This window comes from Notamacropus eugenii, chromosome 7 (assembly GCF_028372415.1).
Source record: "Notamacropus eugenii isolate mMacEug1 chromosome 7, mMacEug1.pri_v2, whole genome shotgun sequence".
Classification (NCBI taxonomy): domain Eukaryota; kingdom Metazoa; phylum Chordata; class Mammalia; order Diprotodontia; family Macropodidae; genus Notamacropus; species Notamacropus eugenii.
In genome coordinates this window covers 167,900,938-167,923,940 of record NC_092878.1, presented here as the reverse complement: position 1 = coordinate 167,923,940, position 23,003 = coordinate 167,900,938, and the positions used below count along the sequence as shown (strand labels likewise).

At 42.8% G+C, this 23,003-nt stretch overlaps 1 protein-coding gene across 9 annotated transcripts in view; it reads left to right on the top strand.

Moving 5' to 3' along the window:
* Positions 1-23,003, top strand: part of TNKS (tankyrase) — a 191,367-nt gene that overhangs the window by 113,260 nt on the left and 55,104 nt on the right. For 8 of the 9 annotated variants that reach the window (XR_011970790.1, XR_011970791.1, XM_072625530.1 and 5 more), the window contains exons 6-11: positions 14,946-15,040; positions 15,535-15,601; positions 16,186-16,372; positions 20,684-20,805; positions 22,068-22,159; positions 22,245-22,323. Coding sequence is in view for 7 of the 9 variants with exons in the window: in XM_072625530.1 (XP_072481631.1) it covers positions 14,946-15,040; positions 15,535-15,601; positions 16,186-16,372; positions 20,684-20,805; positions 22,068-22,159; positions 22,245-22,323 (642 nt within the window). In the remaining 2 variants the exon portion in view is untranslated. Of the gene's footprint in view, positions 1-3,572; positions 3,726-14,945; positions 15,041-15,534; positions 15,602-16,185; positions 16,373-20,683; positions 20,806-22,067; positions 22,160-22,244; positions 22,324-23,003 lie in introns of those variants that run through there. The other variant, XM_072625533.1, reaches the window with a different exon arrangement.

Sequence of the window (23,003 nt, the reverse complement as noted above, 5' to 3'; positions counted from 1 at the left end):
TTGAAAATTTTATTGGCAAAATTGAAGGAATGGGGAGGTTTTATTGTCAGTACAAATATCTAAAGTGTACGTATGTATATGTATTCATTTTCTCCCTAGTGAAAACAATTTACTCAGATATATTTATTGAACATGCCTTTTGGTAGTCAGAGCCCCTTGTAAGCTACCCTCCCCTTCCAGTCTTCTTGCACCTAATTTCTCCCTCCATAGGTCCATTCAGGGATGGCCCCTTAGTTCTCCCTGGCTTTTGTTACCTGTTGTCTCTTGTCTCCCTCCTCGCACATCTTTCCTGCTTACCTCTGTTTGGGTGCCATGCCTCCACTGATCCTCTTGGGCATGTTTGGCTTCCCCATTAGACTGAGTTTCTTGAGGGCAAGCAGGACTGCCTGGTGCTTTTGGGTGTTCCCGTGCTTCCTGCCTGATGCCGCTCAGCAGCCAGGCAGCCAGCATTTATTAAGTGTCTGCTATATGCAGTGTTACATACTGCAGATACAAAGACAAATAGTCCGTGTCCTTAAGGGATTCTCATTCTATGGAGGACGGCAGCATGGCTGTTCCATAAAGGGCAGTTTGAGGCAGAAAGGCCATGGGGGTGCAGGGTTGACATTTGGAAGTTGGCAACTGAACTGGCTTTTGTGGAAAAAAGGTATTCTTAAGAGAAGACAAGGACGGAATGCAAAGGCAGAGATGAGAGATGCGCTGATGTTCATCAGCAGCTGTGGCAGCGGTCATGGGTAAGAGTGCTGGGAAAGTGGCCTAGAGGTATGTTGGGAAGGGCTTATATGTGGTAGAGGTAATAGGGAGCCATAGGAAGTTACTGATTTGGGGATCCCATGGTCAGAACTGCAAGTCTCACTTCAGTGGAATGAAGGATAATTTGGAAGAGGGGAAATGCTTGAGGCAGGAGATAAGAGATCACAAGGGTGAGGATGAGGGGAGTGCAGTTGAGGTGCAGTGGTACAAGACTTGACCACCAAGTGGATGTATTGGATAAAGGTCAGTGAGGAGAACCCACCAGAAGGGGTGGAGGGGAATGATGAGGATGAGTTTGAGGTGGCTTTGGGATGTCAAGTTTGAACTGCCCAGTAGGCAGCTGGTAATGAGAGCTTGTTGATGTTGTTGTGGAGGAGTTGTGTCTGTCTCTCAGATGATTTTAGCAGCTCCAAAAGTTTAATTATCATCTCAGTGCAGATCTTTCCCATATCTACGCTGCCAGCTGGAGTTTCTCTTAGGAGGTAGCTACATGATTCCTTGGGCAGTGTGCTGGGCCTGGAGTCAGGAAGACCTGAGTTCAAATCTCACCTGAGACACTTATGAGCTGTGTGACCCTGGGCTGGTCACGTAACCCTGTTTGCCTTTAATCCATTGGAGAAGGATGATGTAGTGCACTGATTTCACCAGAAAAAATTAATCAAATGGGAAGAAATACACTACTCAAGCATTGTTATGAGGTGTATCAAATTCTCTTAGAAGAATTTTCTTTTACTCCTAAACCAATAGGCAACTAGATGGTGCCCCAGTGGATAGAGCGCTGGGTTTGGAATCAGGAAGACTCATCCTCATGAGTTCCAATCCAGCCTCAGACACTTATGAACTGTGTGGTCCTGGCCAAGTCACTTCACCCTGTTTGCTTCAGTTTCCTCATCTGTAAGAGATGGCGAAGGACATGCAAACCAGTCCAGTGTCTTTGCCAAGAAAACCCCAGATGGGGACCCCGGGGGGTCAGACACAACTGAACAGCCAAGCCAGTGTGTGAGAACAAAGTTTGCTTTTCTCATTCCAGTTAGGTCAGCTGAATTGTTGTGGTAACCTGTTTGCTCTTTCGCTATATTGGCTGCTTCTCTTGTGATAGGATCATAAATAAAGAGCTGGCCCAGATATGACTTGCCTAAGGTTATGCAGGCGGTAAAAAGCACAACCCAGATTCAGCCAAAGATCCAAATTCAGGTTTTCTCCTGCAGAAAAGCTAAAATCCTATCCATTATTTTCTTTGATACATGGTGTTATAAATTGGATTTTTTATTGGCTAATAATTTCAGATGGAAACATAATTTAGGTACTGTTGCTGGCTTGATTTAGAGAACGTACAGTTATTTGGATTCAGGTCCATAATAGAAACCTTTGAGAGTGTTTTCCTTGAGTGTACAGTTATAATTTAGTGAAGCACTGGGGCAGGGAAACTCAGAAACCGAATACACAGACGAAATTGCAATACAAACAGAACTTGTGTTGACATTTCTATTTATAGAATATTTTGGCTTTCTCAAAAATTATAGATGTACTACTGTCCATAACATCTTAAGTTAGAAACACACTTTGACTGTGTCAGGCTTACTGTAGTGGGTGAATGAATAGAGCATTTGTTAAATGCTTACCATGTGTCAAAAGATGGAGAAGTTCTGAATGCTGTGGATAAGTTCACTTACCTTGGTAGTGTACTTTCCAGGGATGTACACATTGACTGTGAGGTTGATGCACGCATTGCCAGAGCTAGCTCAGCGTTTGGGAGGCTCCGAAGAAAAGTTTGGGAGAGAAGGGGTATTAGACTGACTACCAAACTGAAGGTCTACAGAGCCATTGTGCTGACCTCATTGTTGTATGCCTGTGAAACATGGACAGTCTACCACAGCCATGCCAGGAAACTGAATCGCTTCCATTTGAACTGTCTTAAGAAGATTCTGAGGATCACCTGGCAGGATAAGGTACCAGACACTGAAGTCCTTGCTTGAGCTGAACTGCCAAGTATTCAAACTTTGCTTCAGAGGGAGCAACTCTGATGGGCTGGCCAAGTTGTCTGTCTGCAAAATGTACGCTTGCCAAAAAGACTATTTTATGGAAAAGTCACATGGGGCAGGCAATCACATGGTGGCCAGAAGAAGCGATACAAGGACTCTCTTGAGGTCTCTCTCAAGAATTTTGGATTTGACTGTGAAACATGGGAGACACTGGCACAGGACTGCTCAGCATGGTGTGCCCAGATCAGAGAGGGTGCTGTGCTCTATGAGCAAAGCAGAATTGAGACAGCACAAAGTAAACGCAAGATGCGCAAATTTGGAATATCCACCCCAGGTATTCACACGGACTATTTGTGCCCAACCTGTGGTAGAGCATTCAGAGCTCATATTGGTCTGATCAGTTACAGTTGGACACACTGAAACTTGACTGTATCATGGTGATGTCATTTTGGTCCTCTTCAAGAATAAAGGACAACAACCAGCCAAATGTGTGTCAAGCCCTGTGCTCATCTCTGGGGTTACAAACAGAAACGTCACTCTAAGCTCCCGAGAAGCCCACTTTCTGCCAGAGGAGAGACAATAGTGAGAGAAGTGAAGTTTCAGCTGCCTGTCACATGGGCAGGTCCCCTGGACCTTGGGGCACAATGGCAAAGCAAATGGGGTTGCTTCAGATTTCATGTCATTCCCATTTATAATAATGTTGCTGGTTTTGGATTTGACAAGGTCAAGGACCTTGATGGCAAGAACATCCTGAACATCCTTTTCTGGCTCTTTGGAAGCAGTGACTGTAGCAACTGGCCCCACACAAGCTATAGCCAGGTGGCTTCATCTCCTCTGGAACTACTTCCCAGGATGAGGGCTGAGAACCCTGAGGCTCTTGGGTTTAGGGTCCTGGGCTATATCTCCATCAGGATCTGGAGGGAAATTGTGGCCCAGCTGGTGGTTGGCCTTGCCTGGTACCCCCCTCAGGATATCCAGCTGTTCAGCCCTGTAGGTGATAGTTGGTGAGGATGACTGGTCCCTCTTCTACAGAAGTTGCCTCTCCACATGATGCCTGCGAGGACTGGGCTGGAAACAGGGACCAGTTGCATGTGGAATGCTTCCATTCCCAGGGCTCTGGGGCCTCTGCCAGTTGGTGACAGTTAGTTAGCAGTTATGGCTGATGGTGATGAGGAAGGTGGGCCTCTTCTCCACAGTGATTTATGGTTATGGGGGCTGAGCTGGAAGCAGGTCTGTAGACTTTCATTTGGCTCCTTAATATTGCAAGGAAACCAGTGTAACCCGTGAACTCTCTGTACCTTCTCCCTCCCATGTCATGTGTCCTTCCCAGTTCTTCCTCACTCACTCTACATGGCTAATCAGTTGCCAGATTTTGCCTGTCTTCACACCTTGTCTCTCATATTTGTCCTTGGGGGAAAGCTTTGAACTATGACATTCTCATCAATTATCACTGAAACAAGTTCCTTTTTTGTGAATATTTATGAATTATGAAAATATTAGGAACATTTCTTTTAAAGGATAATTAATAGTGAGAATAGCACTCGGCAGAGTCCTAAATAAGCTCATCTCTTCTGAGGGACAATTAAGAGACGCTCCAAAGGAGTTATTAAAATGAAACGACACGGAGCTCCTCTTTTCCATAAAGGATTGTGGCACGTGGAGATAAGCTCTGGAGCAAGGACTGCCCCAAGGATTAAGATCTTCTCTTGTCGGGTGACAAGGCAAAGAAACTGGGCCAGTGCCAGTGTACTCTGGATCCAGGGATATCCCAAATCAGTCTAAAGCCAGAGCCAGTTTCAGGAGGCTCCCCAGGGCTTGAATCTTGAAACCATCAACCTTCAGATAGGTGCTTATACAGGCTTAGCAGCAGCAACAGGGCTCTAGGGAGACCCCAAGAGGACCACAATGAAACCATGGTGTGACCACCCCCTTGGCCCTCAATTTGGAAGTCAAAACCTCGTAGTAGGTGACTGTAGAAGGAATTTGGTTGTAACTAAGATCCACTTCAGAGACTTTTTGAAGATAAAGGGAAGCTGTAGGCTGTGGTAATGGGAGGGGCTTGACACCAACACTGCATTCACCTCCGAACTCTATGCAGTGACTAGTAGCACACCAGGCGCCACACAGCCTTCTCCCATGAAGAGACCACATAGCTGCAACTTGGAGACCATGGGGGTTGGGGGTGCATGTGCTAGACATAGCCCTGGTTGAACATTGTCCCACTCTGGACTGTTACAGCAGATAGAATTTGGGCCCAGCTGTCCCAGCCGGTAGTTTCAAGGAGAGCCTGAGCTGACATAAAGTCCTCATGGAGGAATTAAAGTTGTAGACATGAAGGAATTGGGGAGAGTCGCTTACTGTAATAAAGAAATACTGTGGGTTAAGGGAACTTCCAAGCTAAAATCCGAGATAAAAAAATCACTCTGAAATAACAGAAAATAGAACCTCAAAAGGAATGATTCGACCACAGGGACTGCAAGGAGTAGCTCAAAGAGATAGGGATAGGAACTGACCCTCATTGACACACTGGCATAAAGAAGCCACTCCTCCCAGGTTTGGTTTTCGAACGTCATTTAGGGTCTTAGAGAGCTCCCTAAAACACTGAGTGGTAAGTGATTGCCCAGAGCCACCCAGCACGGATGTGTCAGAGGTGTTGCCCGATTCTGTCTTCCTGGCTCTAAGGCTCCCGCTCTCTAGTCACTGGAGCGCAGTAAGTTGGAATTAAAACACTTGAAACAAGAAGGAATTTATTCGAGCAAGAAGTGAGCGACCTTATCCAGGTAGCTGGCATTCTTAAAAAATGCATTTGAACAAGCAGAACTTAATGATTCCAGGAGATGCCAAGAAATACCAGACCAAAGTCAAAAGGTTAGAGAATTAGGGGAGGGAAAATAAGGGAGATATCTCCTATGAAAAACAACAGACCCAGAAAACAGGAGAAGGCTAGATTATATAAGAATCATCGCGGGCTTTCTCCTGCCTGCCTTCCCCCCACCCCCCAAAAAGAACCTATGACTAGCATAAAAATCTGGATATTGTTGAATATTATTGATCAAAAAATTCTAAAATAGAAAATTTCCCACAGCTGATACAGCTTAGAGGCTTAAGTGAAAATAGAAGGAATTCACCGTTTGCTACCTAACATAAGCCAGAAATTAGACATACTGAGGAATGTCATAGTGCAGATTCAGATTTTCATATCCAGACAAAATATTACAAGAAAGAAAAATATCAAGTACCAAAGAATTGCACTCAGGAACATAGAAGACTTAGCAGCAGCTGCGTTGAAGGAAAGGATATCTTATGGTATTCACAAAGGCAAGTGAAAAAGGCTTACACCAAAGGAAATTTATCATCCTCCCTCCCCCAAGTATAATTTTGCAAGGGAGACAAGGTACTTTGAAAATGAAAATTTTAAAGCATTTCTGTTTGTGCAAAAACTTTGAAATGCAAACTTAATGCATAAGAAAATCTCAACAGTTAACATTCTTTGAACATTTTGAAAGGGTCAAAGTGCTAAGTATTTGCTTCTTAATGAAGAGAAAGAAATCATTCATTGTCCCTTCAAAGCTTCGCTGTCTTGAAGAGCCAAAGAGGAATTAAAGAAAGATAAACTTGGGGTTTCGATAAAGTTTTATGTTGTTCTTTTCAATTTAAAAGTTAAGAAAAAGGAAGAGGAAGTCATGCTTCAGGGAAGACATGAGGAACAAGTGGAACTCAGTGTTTTTCCTAAATGGGACATAATCATTCTTAATATTGTATAACTATGACATAGTCATATCATAATTAACTACTCTGTAACTTGGTATCAAAACCAGACAAGGTTCAAAGGGAAGTGGGCATCTCAAAAATCAGGAAAAGGAAAGTTGGGTATGCACAGAATAGTTGCAAATAGATTAAAATCAGTATGGCAGGAGTGAGGCTGGGGAGAGGGAAGCAGGTAGATCTGGGGAGGAAATCATCTTGAGCAAAAGAAGCCAACTGTGGAGGAAGAATTGTCCAGCGGGGATGAGAATTTTTAAAAAGAAAATGTAAGGCTCAGCAATGTCGTTCTGGGCTGGCTGACAAAGAGATGAAATCCAAGAGAAAACACCGCTGATAATTGTGATCACGAATGGCAGGGGTCATCCCTCCGATGGAACATTGTCTGAGTCTTCACTTAGCAGTTCCTCAGGAGACACGAGCCAGAAGCCCTGGACTGTCTTGATTGCCACCCAGTGAGGGTCTTAGGCTGTGACGCAGCACTCCAGAAAGCTGTCACCTCCTGATGGTTTGTTCATGGCAGCCCACAGTGGGGTCACATCATGCTGTTACCTCATCAGGCCTAAAAACCCCAGTGTGTTTCTGAGCAATGACTGTCTGACTGTGCCTTCCCCATTTTATACTTGCCAAGTTTAAGACTTTCCATTGATCTCTATTGGATTTCATCTTATCAGATTCAATTCCATGCTTCAGCCTGGAGGTTCTTAACTTAGGGACTGTAAACTTGTTGTTTGTTTGTTTGTTTACATTTTGATAACTTTGTTTCATTATTCTTGTTTTCCTTTGTAATTCTGTGTGTTTTATTTCATGCCTTCAAATATATTTTTTTGTGAAGGCCTTTATAGGTTTCATCTCACTCCAAAGGGAAGCACAAAGGATTAAGAACCCTGGCTCATCCCTGTCAAGATCCTTTAGCATCCAGATTCTCTCATCAGGTGTTAGCTTGCTGTCCCTACCACATTTGTGACATCTTCAGATTTGATGAGCATGGCGTGTCTCCACTGTTAAACGGTACAGGGCCATGCACAGATCCCAGAGGGACGCTCTACAAGAGGCCTCTACCTACCCTGACATGGAATCAGTAAGGCCTCCTCTTTCACCATGGCCATCTAATTACATCTGTTCTGCATTCCTCTCATCTACTAGTTTCTTTCAGTCACGTGAAGTGTGAATGTAAATGGATTCTAACTTAAGTGGAGAGTCAGAAATATCATTCTAAGAACACCTTACAAAAACCAATAATTTTATCAGAGAATGCTATAACGATGAGACAAACTACTAAGACCTATTGGGATGCAAGTAAAGCAGTGCTTATAGGAAAATTTATATCTCTTAACACATTCATCAGCAAAATAGAGAAGTAAAATATCAGTGATGTCTGCATTCTACTTATACAAGCAATCAGGAATTCATGAGACCCAAAAAATTAGTTTTGAAAGACAAAATTGAAAGCAAAAAATTTGATTTAAAAACTATTCAGGTCATTTTTTGAAAAGACTAACAAAATAAGGGAATCCACTGGCTTTTCATCAGATAAAAATGAGAAACATCAGATAAAGAGGAAGCAAAGTATTAAAAACTCTTTTACCCCAATATATGTCAACAAAACTACAAACTTTAAAGAGTCAGGTGAATACTAGAAATAGAGAAGTTAAGCAAGTCAATCTCAGATAAACTGAGCAGGTCCTAAGTTAACTCCCAGTGGAAAAGCAAGGCCCACAGCCAGATGGACTTATAAATAACTTCAAGCAAATAGTTGAAGGATACTTAATTTTGATATTGTACAAATTTGATGAAAAAGCCATCCTATCAAATTCTTTTTATGAAACATGTGATTTCAGTACTTAAACTGGAGAGATAGAAAGTGGAGGAAGAAAAACTATATACTGATGACTCTGATTTAAAATTTTGAATAAAATATGTGGTGCCGTAGGAACATGTTCAAAAGATCATTGCACTGGTAATGGTTCAGTATGAAAAACACTGACTGTAGTAACTCATGTGAAGAGCCACTGTAAGATCCCCTGATGAGTAGATGCAGAAGAAGCTTTTTACAGCATTCAGTATTCATGTAAAAAGCACTTACAAGCATAGGAATGAGGGTGCTTTTCCTCCAAAGTGTGAACAAAATCTCTGAGAAAGGAAGAAGTAGAATCATCTGTAACGGAGACAGACTAGAGGCCTCTCCAGCAGGAATGCCGATGCTCCTCTGTGTGCGCACTTCAGCTGTAGCTGCAGAAAAGAAACCACGTTATTGTTATGTGCAGATCACGATGGTTTACCTAAGGGAATCTCATAGATTAAACTAAAAATTAGTATAATAACTTCACTTAAGGATCAGAATATAAGATGATTTCGTGCAGTCAGCCATTAGAATTTCTGAATGTTTTAAATAAAATCCCATAGGAAGAACTAGAAAAAAAAATCTGACCCATTGATTATTGTGATCCAATCAGATTGTAGTGTTCTTGAGGGCAGGGGACTGTCTTCTGCCTCTTTAGTACTTGGCATATAGTAGAAGTTAAATTAATGTTGATTGATTGATTATAGAGTATGAAACATCTGAGGCTCTACCAATTCATACTCACAACTTATATATATTCAACTGTAAAACACCTTTTATAGAAATAAAGTAAAATAATAATTGGAGATAAAATAATAGCTTATGGTATACCTTTCCAATATGAAATACCTAAATAAATTCACAAATCTGCTTTCTGCCAATCACTTTATCACAAGATCAAAAAAAATCAAGAATCTCAATGGGAAAGAGGATTGAAATTAAGGATCATGAGCTAGGTCTCAAGGTCTCAAGTAAAGTGTTAAACTGTTATAAGCTAATAGTCCTCAAAGCAGTTGATACAGCTTAAAAAAAGAAAATTGATCAGTCGAACAGGTCAACTAAATAAGATCTGGAAGTGGTAGAACATAGTAAGTAGTATAATGTTTGATAAACGCAGGGACACTGTCTTCTGTGGTAAGGAATCTGTGTTGTTGTTTTTTTAATTGTTGGGGGAATGGAAAAACAGCCTGGAAAAAGTTGTGACTAGAACACCACCTTGGGCCACGTGCCATGATATTCCTCAAATGGACGTCTGACTTAAAATAAGAATAGGAAAAGGGATATAGAACCCTTGATTTCATCAATAATAGAGTTAAATTCTGTGGTGAGGTTAAATTCCATTTACCAATACAGGTCAGCACCTTCTCTACAATTTATAGCCTTCGAAGATGCCATTAGGACAGAGCACACTTTTTCAAGATCACATACTGAGGATGTGTCAGAAGCCAGAACTGGACTGAGGGCTTTCTGGCTTCAAGACTAGTTCATTATCCTCTAGAATAAAGAGCCAGCATTGAAGATATACATACTGTCTCATACAAGAAGCCGAAGGAAGGAGGGAGATATCTTTGATAACTGTGCCAGGGAGAGGCAGAGAGTAGAGGTGATGTCAAATAATAACACTAACAGTGTTAATGACATAAAATTGAAGGGTCAGATCACAAGGATAGACATTTATTTGGAAAGATCTTCACAGCAGGTTGCTCTGATAAAAAGTCAAAATTTATAATTGAGGCAAATAGATAAGAAAAGTAAGTCTTTGAGATAAAGGAGAAAAAAAGGTCTTTAAAAGTGTGAAAGTTAAAGGAGACAGATAAGCAACTCTCAAATGAAGAAGTGAAGTCTTAACAATCATGTGAAAAAGGTTCCAGATCCCAAATAAGAAAATGCTGAACACAGTAATGCAGAAATAGCCCACATTTAGATAGCTTTTTGAGGTTTGAAAAGTTTTGTACTTTTATTATCTCATTTGACCCTTATAAGGTAGATGCTGTACTCATCCTTATTTTACAGGTGAGAAAATTAAGGCTGAGAGGTAAAGTGAGGTGTCCCACGTCATACAGCTAAGTAACATCTGAGGCAGGATTGGGGCTTGGATCTTCCAGATTTCATCTCTTTCCACTATACGCCTTGTCTTGTCCTCCTTGGACCCAATGCAGTGCCTTGCCACATAGAGAGTGTTTAATGGTGATGGCTAATTTCATTCATGACTGAGATCCAGTTGTATAGAAAACTATTGATAGGGCTCCTGCAGTAGGTCCAAATTTTCATGAAAAGAAGAGTCCTTGGGCTGGGAAATAAGTTTCAATGGGGGGTCCTTGCATGGGCCCCCTTCTTGTCTCTGCTCCATGAAATCAGTGTCTTCATCTTAGCTCTGCTCTGTGCTGCCTGGGTTCTCCTCTCTGCTCTTCTCCATGCAGCCTGTGTTCCTTTGGGAAATGCATCTCTCTCTGCCAAGTCCTAGGAGATGTGTAATGCTTTGTGACTCAACTTGTCATTGGAATACAGGATAATGAATGTGGCATGGCTGTGGATCAGCAATGCGTACTGACGGGGAAGGGAGGGACATCAAACCCGATGGCCCCCTGGGCGTTCCCTTTCAGAAGACTTCCAGGAATCAGCAGAAGCCAACCCCTATTTTTTCCTCTCCACTTTCTTGTGACCTATTCCTCTCCATAAATAACATAGTAATTTCTCAGTATGTGACTTAAAAACTGCATATTAGGTGAAAGAAGAAACAGAAGATGGAGGTTTGCGTTGATTATACTGCTTGACAGATGATTCTGTACCTCCCTTTTGAATGAGCTGCTAAATACGTATATTTAATTGATTTTCTTAAAACATAAGCCATAACTTGATGCCCTTTGTTCTGAGACTGTGGTGTGTGATGTGGCAGATGTCTTCGTGACATGATTGACTTGGGGCTCAGCAACGTTCTGGGCATCGAGCTGCTTTTGTAAAGTACACTTTAATGTTCTGCATGTGACTCAGTCAGCTCCTGAGCTGGAGGAGGCGTCTGGATCAGAGCATCCCAGGCCTGGAGCTCCCTTAGGCCATCCCTTTCCAAATGGATACACACATGGATTAAATGATTTTCCCAGATTCACACAGCCAGTAATTTAGCAGGGCAGGATTTGAACTCAGCTCGCTCAGAGCTGAAAACGGGCACTCCATATCACAGAGGGGGAAGAGGTTCTAGCTGGTGCTTATACTCTAAAAAAAGGCTAGATTTGTTCAGTGTGTGTACCCAGTCCAGAGATCAGCATGGATTAATACTGGATACATGGTGTAAAGTAGGTAAGAAGACTTGTTGATATGGAATGTTTTTGAGATTTTCTCTGTACGTTACAAATAAGGTCTTGTTTTATTTTCACAGTTCTGTATGGGAGGTAAACAGAATTGGTGACATTATCTTTGATTTACATTTGAGGAACCTTGAGTCCCAGATTAAGCAGGTGTCATAAGGCTTCCCTGGAAGATACTAATAGGACCGAGAATTAATGTAAAATTTCCTGGTCTGCTGCTGCTCCATTGTCTCCCCATGCTATCTGTTTACTAGTTATGAAATGTTCAAAATTATGATTTAAACTTAGGTTGTAGTGATGGAAAGGAGATTGCCATTCTGTCTTGGAAATGCTATTTTATAAATTATTCTACGCAGTATTGTAGTCCTTTCATGTTTTGACCTTAGATGTTTGAAGAAAATACATTTGAATGATGCTCACATTGGGTTCAAAACATGAGGTGGAAAATCTGAAAGGAAGAACCTTGTGACATAAACCAAAAATTCCTTGTCTAAAGTGCTATTATAGTAATTGAACTCTGTATAAGTAAGTGAGTCAAGGTGGACTGATTGCTGTGGATGCAAAGAAGCTTTTAATTAAAAAAATGTTCCGACGGATTTTATAAAAGGATTGAAGAGAAGTTTGATTTCCTGCTAAATTTAAGCAGCAAACCCTTTAATAACCTCATTCCAGTTTTATTGTGGGCAGAAATTAGCTGGGAGAGAAACTCCCTTTTCCTATTTTATGTGTGTTGGATTTGTTGACATATAAATATATGAACACTGAATAATGATGAGGTATTTCTATACCACATAGTGAACTGGTTTTGAGAATTTGCCAGTCAGCTCCTCAACATGGTGAATATTGGATGTCATCCTCCATATTATTAGCACCCAATTCTCCTTACGAGCTCTTAGGGTCCTCTGCTCTCCCTCCCCTTCCCCCCGGCCTCCCTCTCCCAGGCACATTGAGGGTGGAGTGGCTGAAGATCTGAGTGACCTTTTCTGTACTTTGTCGTTAAGAGGATGTTATAGAAGAAAGTTATCAAAGACAATTTGATACAGGAAATAGGACATGAGCAATGGGTACAATTTCAGCAGGAGGTGAGGAGAAAACATGCACAGAGACCTAGTGTATTTTTGGAACAAAGAGAAGACCTAACTCACTAATTAGAAGATTCATTGAAGGATAGGAGGAAATACATAACTTTAAGGTTTGCAGAGTCATTTACAAATATCTCATTGGCTGTCTCAAAAGCCCTGGGAAGCTGGTGCTGTTATTAGCCTCATTTTACATTGAGGAGACTGGGGCAAGCAAAGGTTGGGTGATTTACCCAGGGTCAAACAGCCATGAAGTGTCTGAAGCCAGATTCAAATTCAGCTCCTTGGGGCCCAGTGCTCTATCCCTTACGGCACCTCACTGCCTCAAATTGAAAGCCAGGCAGAGGAATTTGAACTTGATGTGATAGGCTGGTTTGTTCCTGAGGTGAAACAATCCGTAGGTCACAGATCTGAAGCCTGACATCCTCATTTAATAGGTGAGACAACTGAGGCAGAGAGGTTAAATGGCATGCCTAGAATCACACAGGTCTTTAGGATCAAGTGGGGTTTGATTCCAGCTGTCTGACTCCAGAGAACTTTTCCCAGTGTACCACCCGCTCCCACTATAACTTGTCCTGAATGGTCCCTTCAGAGACCTTTACTGAATATAGCAATGATCTCCCCTCGTGTGGAGAGCTTCCTGGAGAACAAGAAAGGCGCTGCCTCTATCAGAGTCATGCTCTTCCTTGGACCATGAGGCAGATTCCCTTAGTGAAGTTGGAGTGTGAGGACCCCCCCTCCAACAGGGAAGTGAGTTGGCTCTGTTCAATTCATATGAGTAGGTCCAGTCATTGTAACATGCAGAAGTATTGGAGCTGGAAGCCCCTAAACGTTCCTCATAGCAGTCGCTGTGCAAGTTTCTCTGATAAAAACCTCATTTCTCAAATTTATAAAGGGAATTGAGTTAAATTTATTTAAAAAAAAAAAGCCATTCCTCAACTGATAAACAGTCAAGGTCAGTTTTCAAACAAAGTAAGCAAAATTATCCATAGTCACATAAAAAAATACTGTAAGCTACTATTGATTAAACAAATGCAAATTAAAACAACTCTGAGCTCCCTATCACATTGGCTAATATGACAGAAGAAGAAAATAACAAGTGTTGGAGGGGATGTGGGAAATTGAGACACTCAAGCACTGTTGGTGAAGTTGTGTACTGATGCAACCGTTCTGGAGAGCAATTTGGAACTGTGCCCAAGGGGCTGTAAAGCTTTCATAGTCCTTCGAACAAGCAATACCATTGCTAGGCTTGTATCCCAAAGAGATTTTTTTTTAAAAAAAAAAGGGAAAAGGACCTATATGTACAAAAATATTTATAGCAACTCTTTCAGTGGTGGCAAAGAACTGGAAATTGAGGAGCTGTCCATCAATGGGGGAATGGTTGAACAAATTGTTGTATACAATCGTGATGGAATACTGTTGTGCCATGAGAAATGATGAGCAGGATGCTCTTAGAAAAACCTGGAAAGACCTATATGAACTGATGCAGAGTGAAGTGAGCAGAACCGGGAGAACGCAGTACACAGTAACAGCAACATTGTAACAATGACTGCAACATTGTAACAATGACCGCAACATTGTAACAGTGACCAGCTGTGAACGACTTGGCAGTTCTCAGCCACACAGTGATCCAAGACGTTTCCAAGATTTAATGATTAAAAATACTATTCACCTCCAAATAACTGATGAACTCTGAGTGAAGATCTAAGCATACTCTTTTTTACTTTATTTTCCTTAGGGGGTTTTGTCTGTTTTCTTTCACAATATGACTAACATGGAAATATGTTTTGCATGACTGCATATGTATGATCTATATCAAATTGCTTGCCTTCTTAGTGAGGAGGGAGTGAGGGAGAGAGAGACAAAAATAAAATATTAAGTCTTTTAAAAAGGAATATAAAGCTGTGCTTTTTAAGGCAGCTTTCTGTATTGTGTATTAGATGTGGGGAGATGTATCACCCACTATGGAGCTGAGAAATGAATATTTGTTTAAGAGAAGGAACAAAACATGACCTCAGCAGGGGGAGGGAGGGCTGAGAGGTTTCCTGTCTCCAGCAGGTCACCCATCACAAAGGAGAGAAGAGCTCCTAGGATGCTTTTTAAAGCTTTGCACCCAAGTGACTTATTGTTTGTTGTATTATATGCCTGTAGACATGTGAAGAGCCCATCGTGAGTATTCACATACTAGTAGACAGACCCTGTTGGTTTTTCCTTTTCCCAGTCTACTCCTTTACACCTGGCTGCAGGGTACAACCGTGTCCGGATAGTCCAGCTTCTCCTTCAGCATGGTGCTGACGTTCACGCCAAAGACAAAGGGTATGTGAACCCGAAGACTGGGGCCTCGAAATAGGGGGGGTGCATTGTTTGGGGGCCATCTCCATTTTATTTCACTGGGGTCTGACTATCATTCTTATTCCACCCCATCCCCTCTGCTTCCCCTGACACGCTTTTACACTGGAAGCTGTCCCCCAACTCAGGCACCAAGTGTTCTTCTATAGACCCTTGCAGGCTTTTGGCCAGCATCAAGTGAGCTGTGAGGACACTCTTAAACTGCTGGGGGTACCAAAGGCACCAAAGTAAAAAGACAGACAGGGGAAAGCAAGGCATTTTTGTCAAGTACTTCAGGGCACCTCCCTGGGCCAACGGGTTTGAATGGAATTGTTAGGGCTTCATTTGGTGAAATGCCATTGCCTTCATGGACTGGATCACAGTTTGAAATCAGATGGTGTCTGGCCGGGTTTTGTTTCTTAGATTCCTGCTAGTTTGTTGTGCTTTCTTAATTGTTCTTATCATCTGCTTTCTTCATTCAGTGGGCTTGTGCCTCTGCATAATGCTTGTTCATATGGACATTATGAAGTCACTGAATTGCTTTTAAAGGTAAGAGCTAGAACGAATTGCTTCTCATTTGTCCTCATTTTAATTGAAAGCTTGAATGAGGTTTAAAAAAATAATAGATTGCACATCCTATGCCCATGCATTTTCTCTAGAAACTTTTACACATTTGGATGTTCTAACCACTAATTTTATTATTTTATATTTTATAAACATATTTTATTTTATTTTAAACATAACCTCACATTATTTTGGGTAAAGGAATGGAAGCCTTTGGATAGCATTTTTCCCCCCAAATATTTATTTGCCTCTTCTGCTGCCCTTCTCCTCTATTAAAAAAAAAAAGAAAAACAAAATCCTTGTAATGAGTTGCAGAATCAAGCCCCACACGTTGACCGGGTCCAAAACCTGTCATGGGTCGGGAGGGTCAGTAACATACTTTATTCTTCATACATGGCTGGTCATTGCATTGAGCAGAGCTTTCAGTGTGTCTTCCCAATGTGGTCATAATTGTATTATCACTTCTCCTTGAAGTAACATTTCAGAGTTGTATTTCAGGCTTGTCATTTACAGAGAAAAGAATGTGTCCCTGAGCTACTCACTAACCTGCAGCTTCCTCCCATTGTTAGCATGGAGCTTGTGTCAATGCTATGGATCTCTGGCAGTTCACCCCTCTCCATGAGGCTGCCTCCAAGAACCGAGTAGAAGTTTGTTCTTTGCTGCTTAGTCACGGAGCTGATCCTACCTTGGTCAACTGTCACGGCAAGAGCGCTGTGGACATGGCTCCCACGCCTGAGCTGCGGGAGCGGCTGACGTGTATGTATTGGTCCTCAGAGTCTTGGCACCTCCTCCCCTTCCCTTCTCCTGATCTGTCTGGTGGTTTTGTACCTCTTAGCATGAGCTTTTGGTTCTAACTTTGTTCAAGCTTGCTGCTCCTGCCTGCCAGAAGAGCTTGGGAAAGCACCTCTGGAAGGGGGCATTTGGAGCTGGAGCTACTGATTTTTAGGAAGATTCAAGTCACTTTTAATCTTGACTGTTTACTTTTGTCTCCGTACATCTCAGCCTGACATTCATGAAGCAGAATATAAGTAGAAAGAGAGATGCTCATTCAGATCATACTGACATTTTAGAGTGGTGCAGAGGAGGGTCCTAAACACCATCCACTTTTCTAATGCTACAAATTGAGCACCAGGCTTAGACTTCCTTCGCTTCCCTTCCCCCGCCCTCCCACACCTTCCCCATACTATATGATATATGGTATATGATGCCAGTTACCTGGTGGCCTGGGGGCTCCCAAGGGAAAAATGCATTTTTGTTTTTACATTGAACTTTATTTTCATAAACTTCTATCTGAAATATGTGGCATTTCCTTCAATTATGAATTGGGTCCCCAAGATTCACCAGAATGACCAAGAAGTCAGGGACACAAAAAAGCAGGATCTCTTAACCCAGCTTTAACCCTCATTTTGAGAACTGGGCCCTGAGTTACTCAGTTATTTCTGATATTTCCTTGTCCAGTCCATTCCATTGATCTGCTTTTTAACCAATATCAGAACATTCTAATGATTGCTAGAGCCATTCCTCCTTCGTTTGTACTCCTGCTCTAGGCCTTTCTTGTTCTTTCATATCAGCTTATGTTAACTGTTTCCTCTAGCTTTGTAAAGTATGTCTTTGCTAGGTTGATTGTTACAACATTAAATCTGAAAATTGATAAAGTAGCATCATTTTATTTTTTGTGTTGGTATGACCCATCCTTGAACACCAAACAGACTGTCATTTAAGACATTATTTATTCTTGAAGTAGGGTTTTGTAAGTGGATTTATACAGACCTCACGTGTGCCTTGTCCAATTAACTCTTAGTTATGTCATGAATTTTGTCATTATTTTAAATGAGACTCCTCCTTTATGTTGTTGTCCCTCAGGTTTTGTTTTATTTTATTTAGGGTGCTCCTAATATTTTGGGATATATTTTGTGTCGTGCTATTTTACTGAAACTGTTGTTGCAGTTAGTTTTTTCTTACTGATTCTGTAGAATTTTCAAAGTAAAACTCCTCACCAATAATAAATAGGGATAATTTTGTCTTTTTGTCTATTTTTTGTAACTTTAATTTCTTTTTCTTAAATTATTGCTTGTATTTCTAGAACTTCATCAAATAACGGAGAGAAAAGGTGGTATCCTTGCTTTATTACTGTCTTTATTGTGAAGGTTTCTCTTTTTTCATATTGCATGTAAAGCTAGCTTTTGGTTTTAGAAATATATCCTTTATTGTATTCCAAAAACAAGCCTCCTAATGTGCCTGTATTTTGTAGGTTTTTCAGAACAAATGAGCATTGTGCTTTGTCAGAGTCTTCTTCTGTGTCACTTGGTACAGGATTTGAGAATATATTTGTATTTAACATGATAGGGAATTATCATTAAATGTTAGTTGTCAAACTTATTTCAAGCAGGACTTACTTGCTTCTGAGATGTATAAATTGCCTTTGTGTGTGAGAGAGCTTAATTGGTTACAAATCTCATGGTCAATTTAGTTTCTAGATAGTGACTTTCCCCTAAAAAAGCAAAATGGCATGAAAGGCTTTGTCAGTTACAGGGACACTTTTTGAAATTATTTATGGCACTGGGAAAACCCAAGGGCTCTTTTGGCTCTATGAGAAATTCAAGTGCCCCTCCAGCCCACTCTAGGACAGAGCCTCAGAGAGGTTCCAAGTCCCTGAGCCGCTGTCAATGAAGGCCCGACATAGGAAACTTTTTCTGTGTCCCCTCAGGTCTGAGCTCATCCCTCACCTCGCCCCCAGAGCCTGGATCAATCTCAGCAGTTTGGAGCGCCTCATCCTTCCTTGTCTGTGTCCATCCTCCTCACTCTTGCTTCTCCTTCTTTCTGTTTCCTCCCATCTTTTGCTTTTCTGCTACCCAGCATCAGCCCAGGCTCATCAGCCTCAGCTCTCTCCCCAGCCTCCCCTCTCTCCTCACCAGGGCACTTGTCCTGGAATGACCCTTGGGAATCCTAACCTTTATTTAACTGGTAGGAGACTGGCTCCTGTTCCCCAGTTGTCATGCCAGCATTATGACCCTTGTTCCTCCAGGAAGCCAGTATGTCGTGGTTGGAGGGCTGGACTGGCAGTTGGGGAGACCTGGGTTCAGATCCACCCTCTGTGACCCAGGACATGTCATTTTACCTTGGTCTGAGTAGTTCCTCACCTGTAAAATGAGAAGTTTGGAATTGCTTTTCTCTGAGGTCCTTTCTTGATTAATGAGCCGATGATTGTTGTTATCTTTGCTCCACACAAACGTTTGCATTGAAACTGGCAAGGAGCACTTCATTTTGAGGTAATAGCCCCTTTCACATGAGCCAGGAGAACAAGCAGCCAAGCATTTGCCCAGCACTTGGGCGCCAGGCCCTGGAGCTACAGAGCGTGCCCTGGGCCTACTGTGCTGTCCTTCACGTCCTGAGCCTGGTGTCTGGCACATAGTGGTGAATAGAGGAGTGGGGTTGGTTCTGAAGGAGAAAATAAGACCCACGTGAGAATATCAAAGAAAGACATTGTAATGACAAAGCGGTCACAGTGGCAGGAGAAGTTCTTGTGTACGAGATGGCATCTGAGACAAGGGTGCTAAGAGTTACACACGAGGCTGGCAGCTCTCTCCTGCTCACTCCACTTTTCTGTCAGCAGGAGTTCCAGGTACCTCTGGTGCCCTGCCTTCCCCCCCCAACCCCCCCAGCTTCCTTTTGTATTGTCTTTCCCTTTAGATTTTGACCCCTTGAGGTCAGGAGCTGTCTGTCTTTTTCTTATTTGTATCCCCAATGTTTAGCATGGTGCTGGGCACATTGAAGGTGCTTAATGGATGTTTATTGAATTAAGAGGACCAGGCATGAGGGACATCTTGGGCAAAGGTGTGGCATTGGGAGATGGGACACTATGTATGAAGACTAAGAAATAAGCCAATTTGCTTGTAACATAAATAAATGAAAGAGTAATACATAAATAATCTTGAAAAGGTCAGCTGTGGCCCAATTTTGAAGGGTTTGAAATGTCAAGTTAGAGGAGTTTGCCTTCAGTCTGGGGATACCAAGGATGTCACTGGAGCTTTTTGAGGAAGGGAGGGCCACGGTCAGACCTGAACTTTAAGAAAAGCACTTTGTCCACTTTGCAAAACTGCATGGATTGGCGTGGGGAGGGGGGAGATGCAGGCAATAGGGAGGTCAATCAGGAGGTGATCATCTGAGAGAGAACCGATGAGAGTCTGGAGTCTGGAGTCTGGCCGGGTGAGGAGAAGGAGGATGTCAGGAACCCTGAGAGCAAGGCCATGGAGCTGCCTCATGGAGCCCCAGAGTCCAAGCCCTCTTCCCATGGCAGAGGAGAGGCCACAAGCCTATTACTGCCTGACATCTTGTAGTCCCCCTGCTGTGAATAACGCCTGAGGTTTTCAGGGAGCTTTGCAATACAGAGTGTCTGAGATGCTGTTGGAGCCAGGCTTCACCCTTTTACCAAGGGACCTTGGCTGGCAGGCATCCAGCAGGGCTCTACCGCTTACTTCCTCTGTCCCCTTGGCTACAGGGCTCTGTGCCCTCTAGAGCCGAATCTGTGAAACTAAAGAGACAAATCTAGGACCAACTTCGTAGGAATTAAAACCTGAACAGAAAAAGTACCCCTGAGGCTGGTGACTGGCCAGCTGTGGATGGTGTGGTGTCTCCTCTAATTTTACAAAGTGCATGTGTGTGTGAATGCGCATATATATATATATATATACACACACACATATATACATACATATATACATACATGTATACACATATACATGTTAAACGGTTTTTGCTTCTGCCACATAAATATCCACTTCTGTGGGGCCCTAAAATTATTCTGGCAGTGGTCAGTTAGGTGAAATTGCCCCATAGCTCTCAGATGGAAGGATTCACGTTTAATTGAAAGTCATCACGTGCCCCCTTTGTCTGCATACCTTGATCACACTCTCCCTTGGGTTCCCTTGTCCCCCACCCTTAACCCCCATAGCCCTATTGGACACATAGTCATGGGGGAGGTAGATTTTTCCTGTTTAGTCTCTGTAGTGATCAGTCATCTTGCTTTGCTTTAACCTTGATTTTTGTCAACCTTTGTTTTGTTAACAGATGAATTTAAAGGTCACTCTTTACTCCAAGCAGCCAGAGAAGCCGACCTGGCCAAAGTCAAAAAGACGCTCGCTTTGGAAATCATCAATTTCAAGCAACCCCAGTCCCATGAGACGGCTCTGGTGAGAGACAGTGGCTACTGTTCTCCTTTGGTACATGTTAGAACTGGCCTCTCCCAAAGGTGCCTTTAAGTCTGACGTACACAGATTCATTTTGCACCTCACTCAGCTCCTTTTCAATAGCAGACTCATAGGTATTGAATGCCACTGATTTTGTTGGGCCTGTTTCCAGGAATTAAAAGAATGTGTGTCCAGAGCAGTTGCCTGGCTTTGCCCTTGGGACCCTTTCCCTGGGTCTGGATCTGGTCTCATCTTAGCTTTTTGTTTTATAATCTCTTGTTTCCATACATATGCAGAGTAGGCTTGATTTGTACAGGGGATCCATGTGAATTTTTGAATTAGCCAATTAGATTACTTAGACAATAGATATCAGGCTGTTACTTCTAACCTGAGTCAAATAGTTCCATTTCAGTTTTAGTGACTGGTTGGATTAGTTTTCTTTCCATTCACTCACAGCATGTTTTTGACCTCATCAGAAGCTTTGTGGCAGCTCTTGTGTGACAGCTTTAATAATCAGTCCCATCCATGGAGAAAAAGGTTGATGTGGTGTTTCAAGCCCCAGTAGGCCTTCTTGTTCCCAATGGCACAGGTAGCTCAATTGATGGAAACCTTCCAGTAGGTAGGCTCTTGATGAAAGCCACCCAAAAGATGGAGAAAAAGCCAGACCCTCAAAAGTCTTGAATTTCCATCCCCTGTGGGACTGGGCAACAGAAGCTTCTCAGCAGCACATTCAGCTTTTGCTTTCTCTGGCTTGGGAGCAGAGTGGGATTTGAGCCTCTCAAGATGGCCTACCAGCCAGCCATTTTATCACAGCCAAAGAATGTCAAGTCTGCCATAAACAGGTTTTTAGTGTCATGATTGTTCTGGAAGGAATGAGGCAGCATGAGATCCTGGAAATGCTCACCATGTCTGGCCACACTGCCACCCACTGCCCTGGCCACATCTTCAAGCTCTCTGCTACTCAGTTAGAATCTAAGGTTCCTTCCTGCTCTGATGATAATGAGTTCTACAGTTATTTTTAGGAGTCACCTCATTTTGTGTATTGTTTGACCTTAGTTGCTTCATCTGTAAAATGGAGCAAACCTATACCGTAGGCTTACAGACAGTGGCTAGCTGGGATCTAGGTAGACACTGTACATTAGCCTAAAATTTCATTCATCTCTATAAGCATTCAGCTAACATTTTTATGGCACTTAGAATACAGCCAAGGCCTTAGCTAGGGACGAGTAAATTAACTTTTATTTTCTGGTTTTTTTGTCTTCTAGCATTGTGCTGTGGCCTCCTTACACCCCAAACGTAAGCAGGTGACCGAGCTCTTACTGCGGAAAGGAGCCAATGTCAATGAAAAGAACAAAGAGTATGTCAGTTGTTGCACACCGAGTCTTTCAGCGCCAGGCCCTGCCTTACTCACGCTCACCTTTCCCTCTTCCGTCCCCATTTAGCTTCATGACGCCCTTGCACGTAGCCGCAGAAAGAGCTCATAATGATGTCATCGAGGTTCTCCACAAGCACGGGGCCAAGGTGAGGCACACAAGCTGCACGCAGACTGGTGCAGAACTGACATGGGGATGGCTTTGTTTGCAGGATTCTGGGAGTGGGCATGGGCTTGCCGTTGGCTGATCCCTCCCTGCACGAGTGGCTCACCCTAGACAAAGGCCTAACCTTGAAGGCACCCCTTTGGCAGTGACCTTCATAGGCTGGGAGCCCTTGAACGACTAGCATTCAGTCCTTCCCTGGGCCTGTGCCCAGGGTCTGCCCCCTACATAGGACCTGCTGAAGCATGCGCTACACTGCATTCTGATCTTTTGTGGGTTCAGAATGTCCTCTCTCCTGGGGTGCTGGTCACAAGACAGGGAAGGGACTCCTGGAGGCCGGTCCTTGCCAACACATGCTGGTAGACAGGGACGATGTTTGTCTTCCTGCTGCACCCAGGGGCCTGACTGCCCACAAGGTTTTCTTGAGAAAGAAGTAAAGGACCTCTGTGTAAGAACAAAGAAGCAGAGTGGCTTGAGGAATCTGAGCAGTAGCCAGGGGCCTCTGTGGACTAGGAGGCAGCAAGGCTTGTCCTCCAAGCTCTGAGGTCGTGTGGGACACAGACTTCTGAAGAGACAAAGCAAGACCACCTGGGCAGTGTTAGAGCCCATGGGGAGCAGAGCATAAACTGGGCACTGGGAATCCTGGAAGAGTGGTCAGCAAGTATT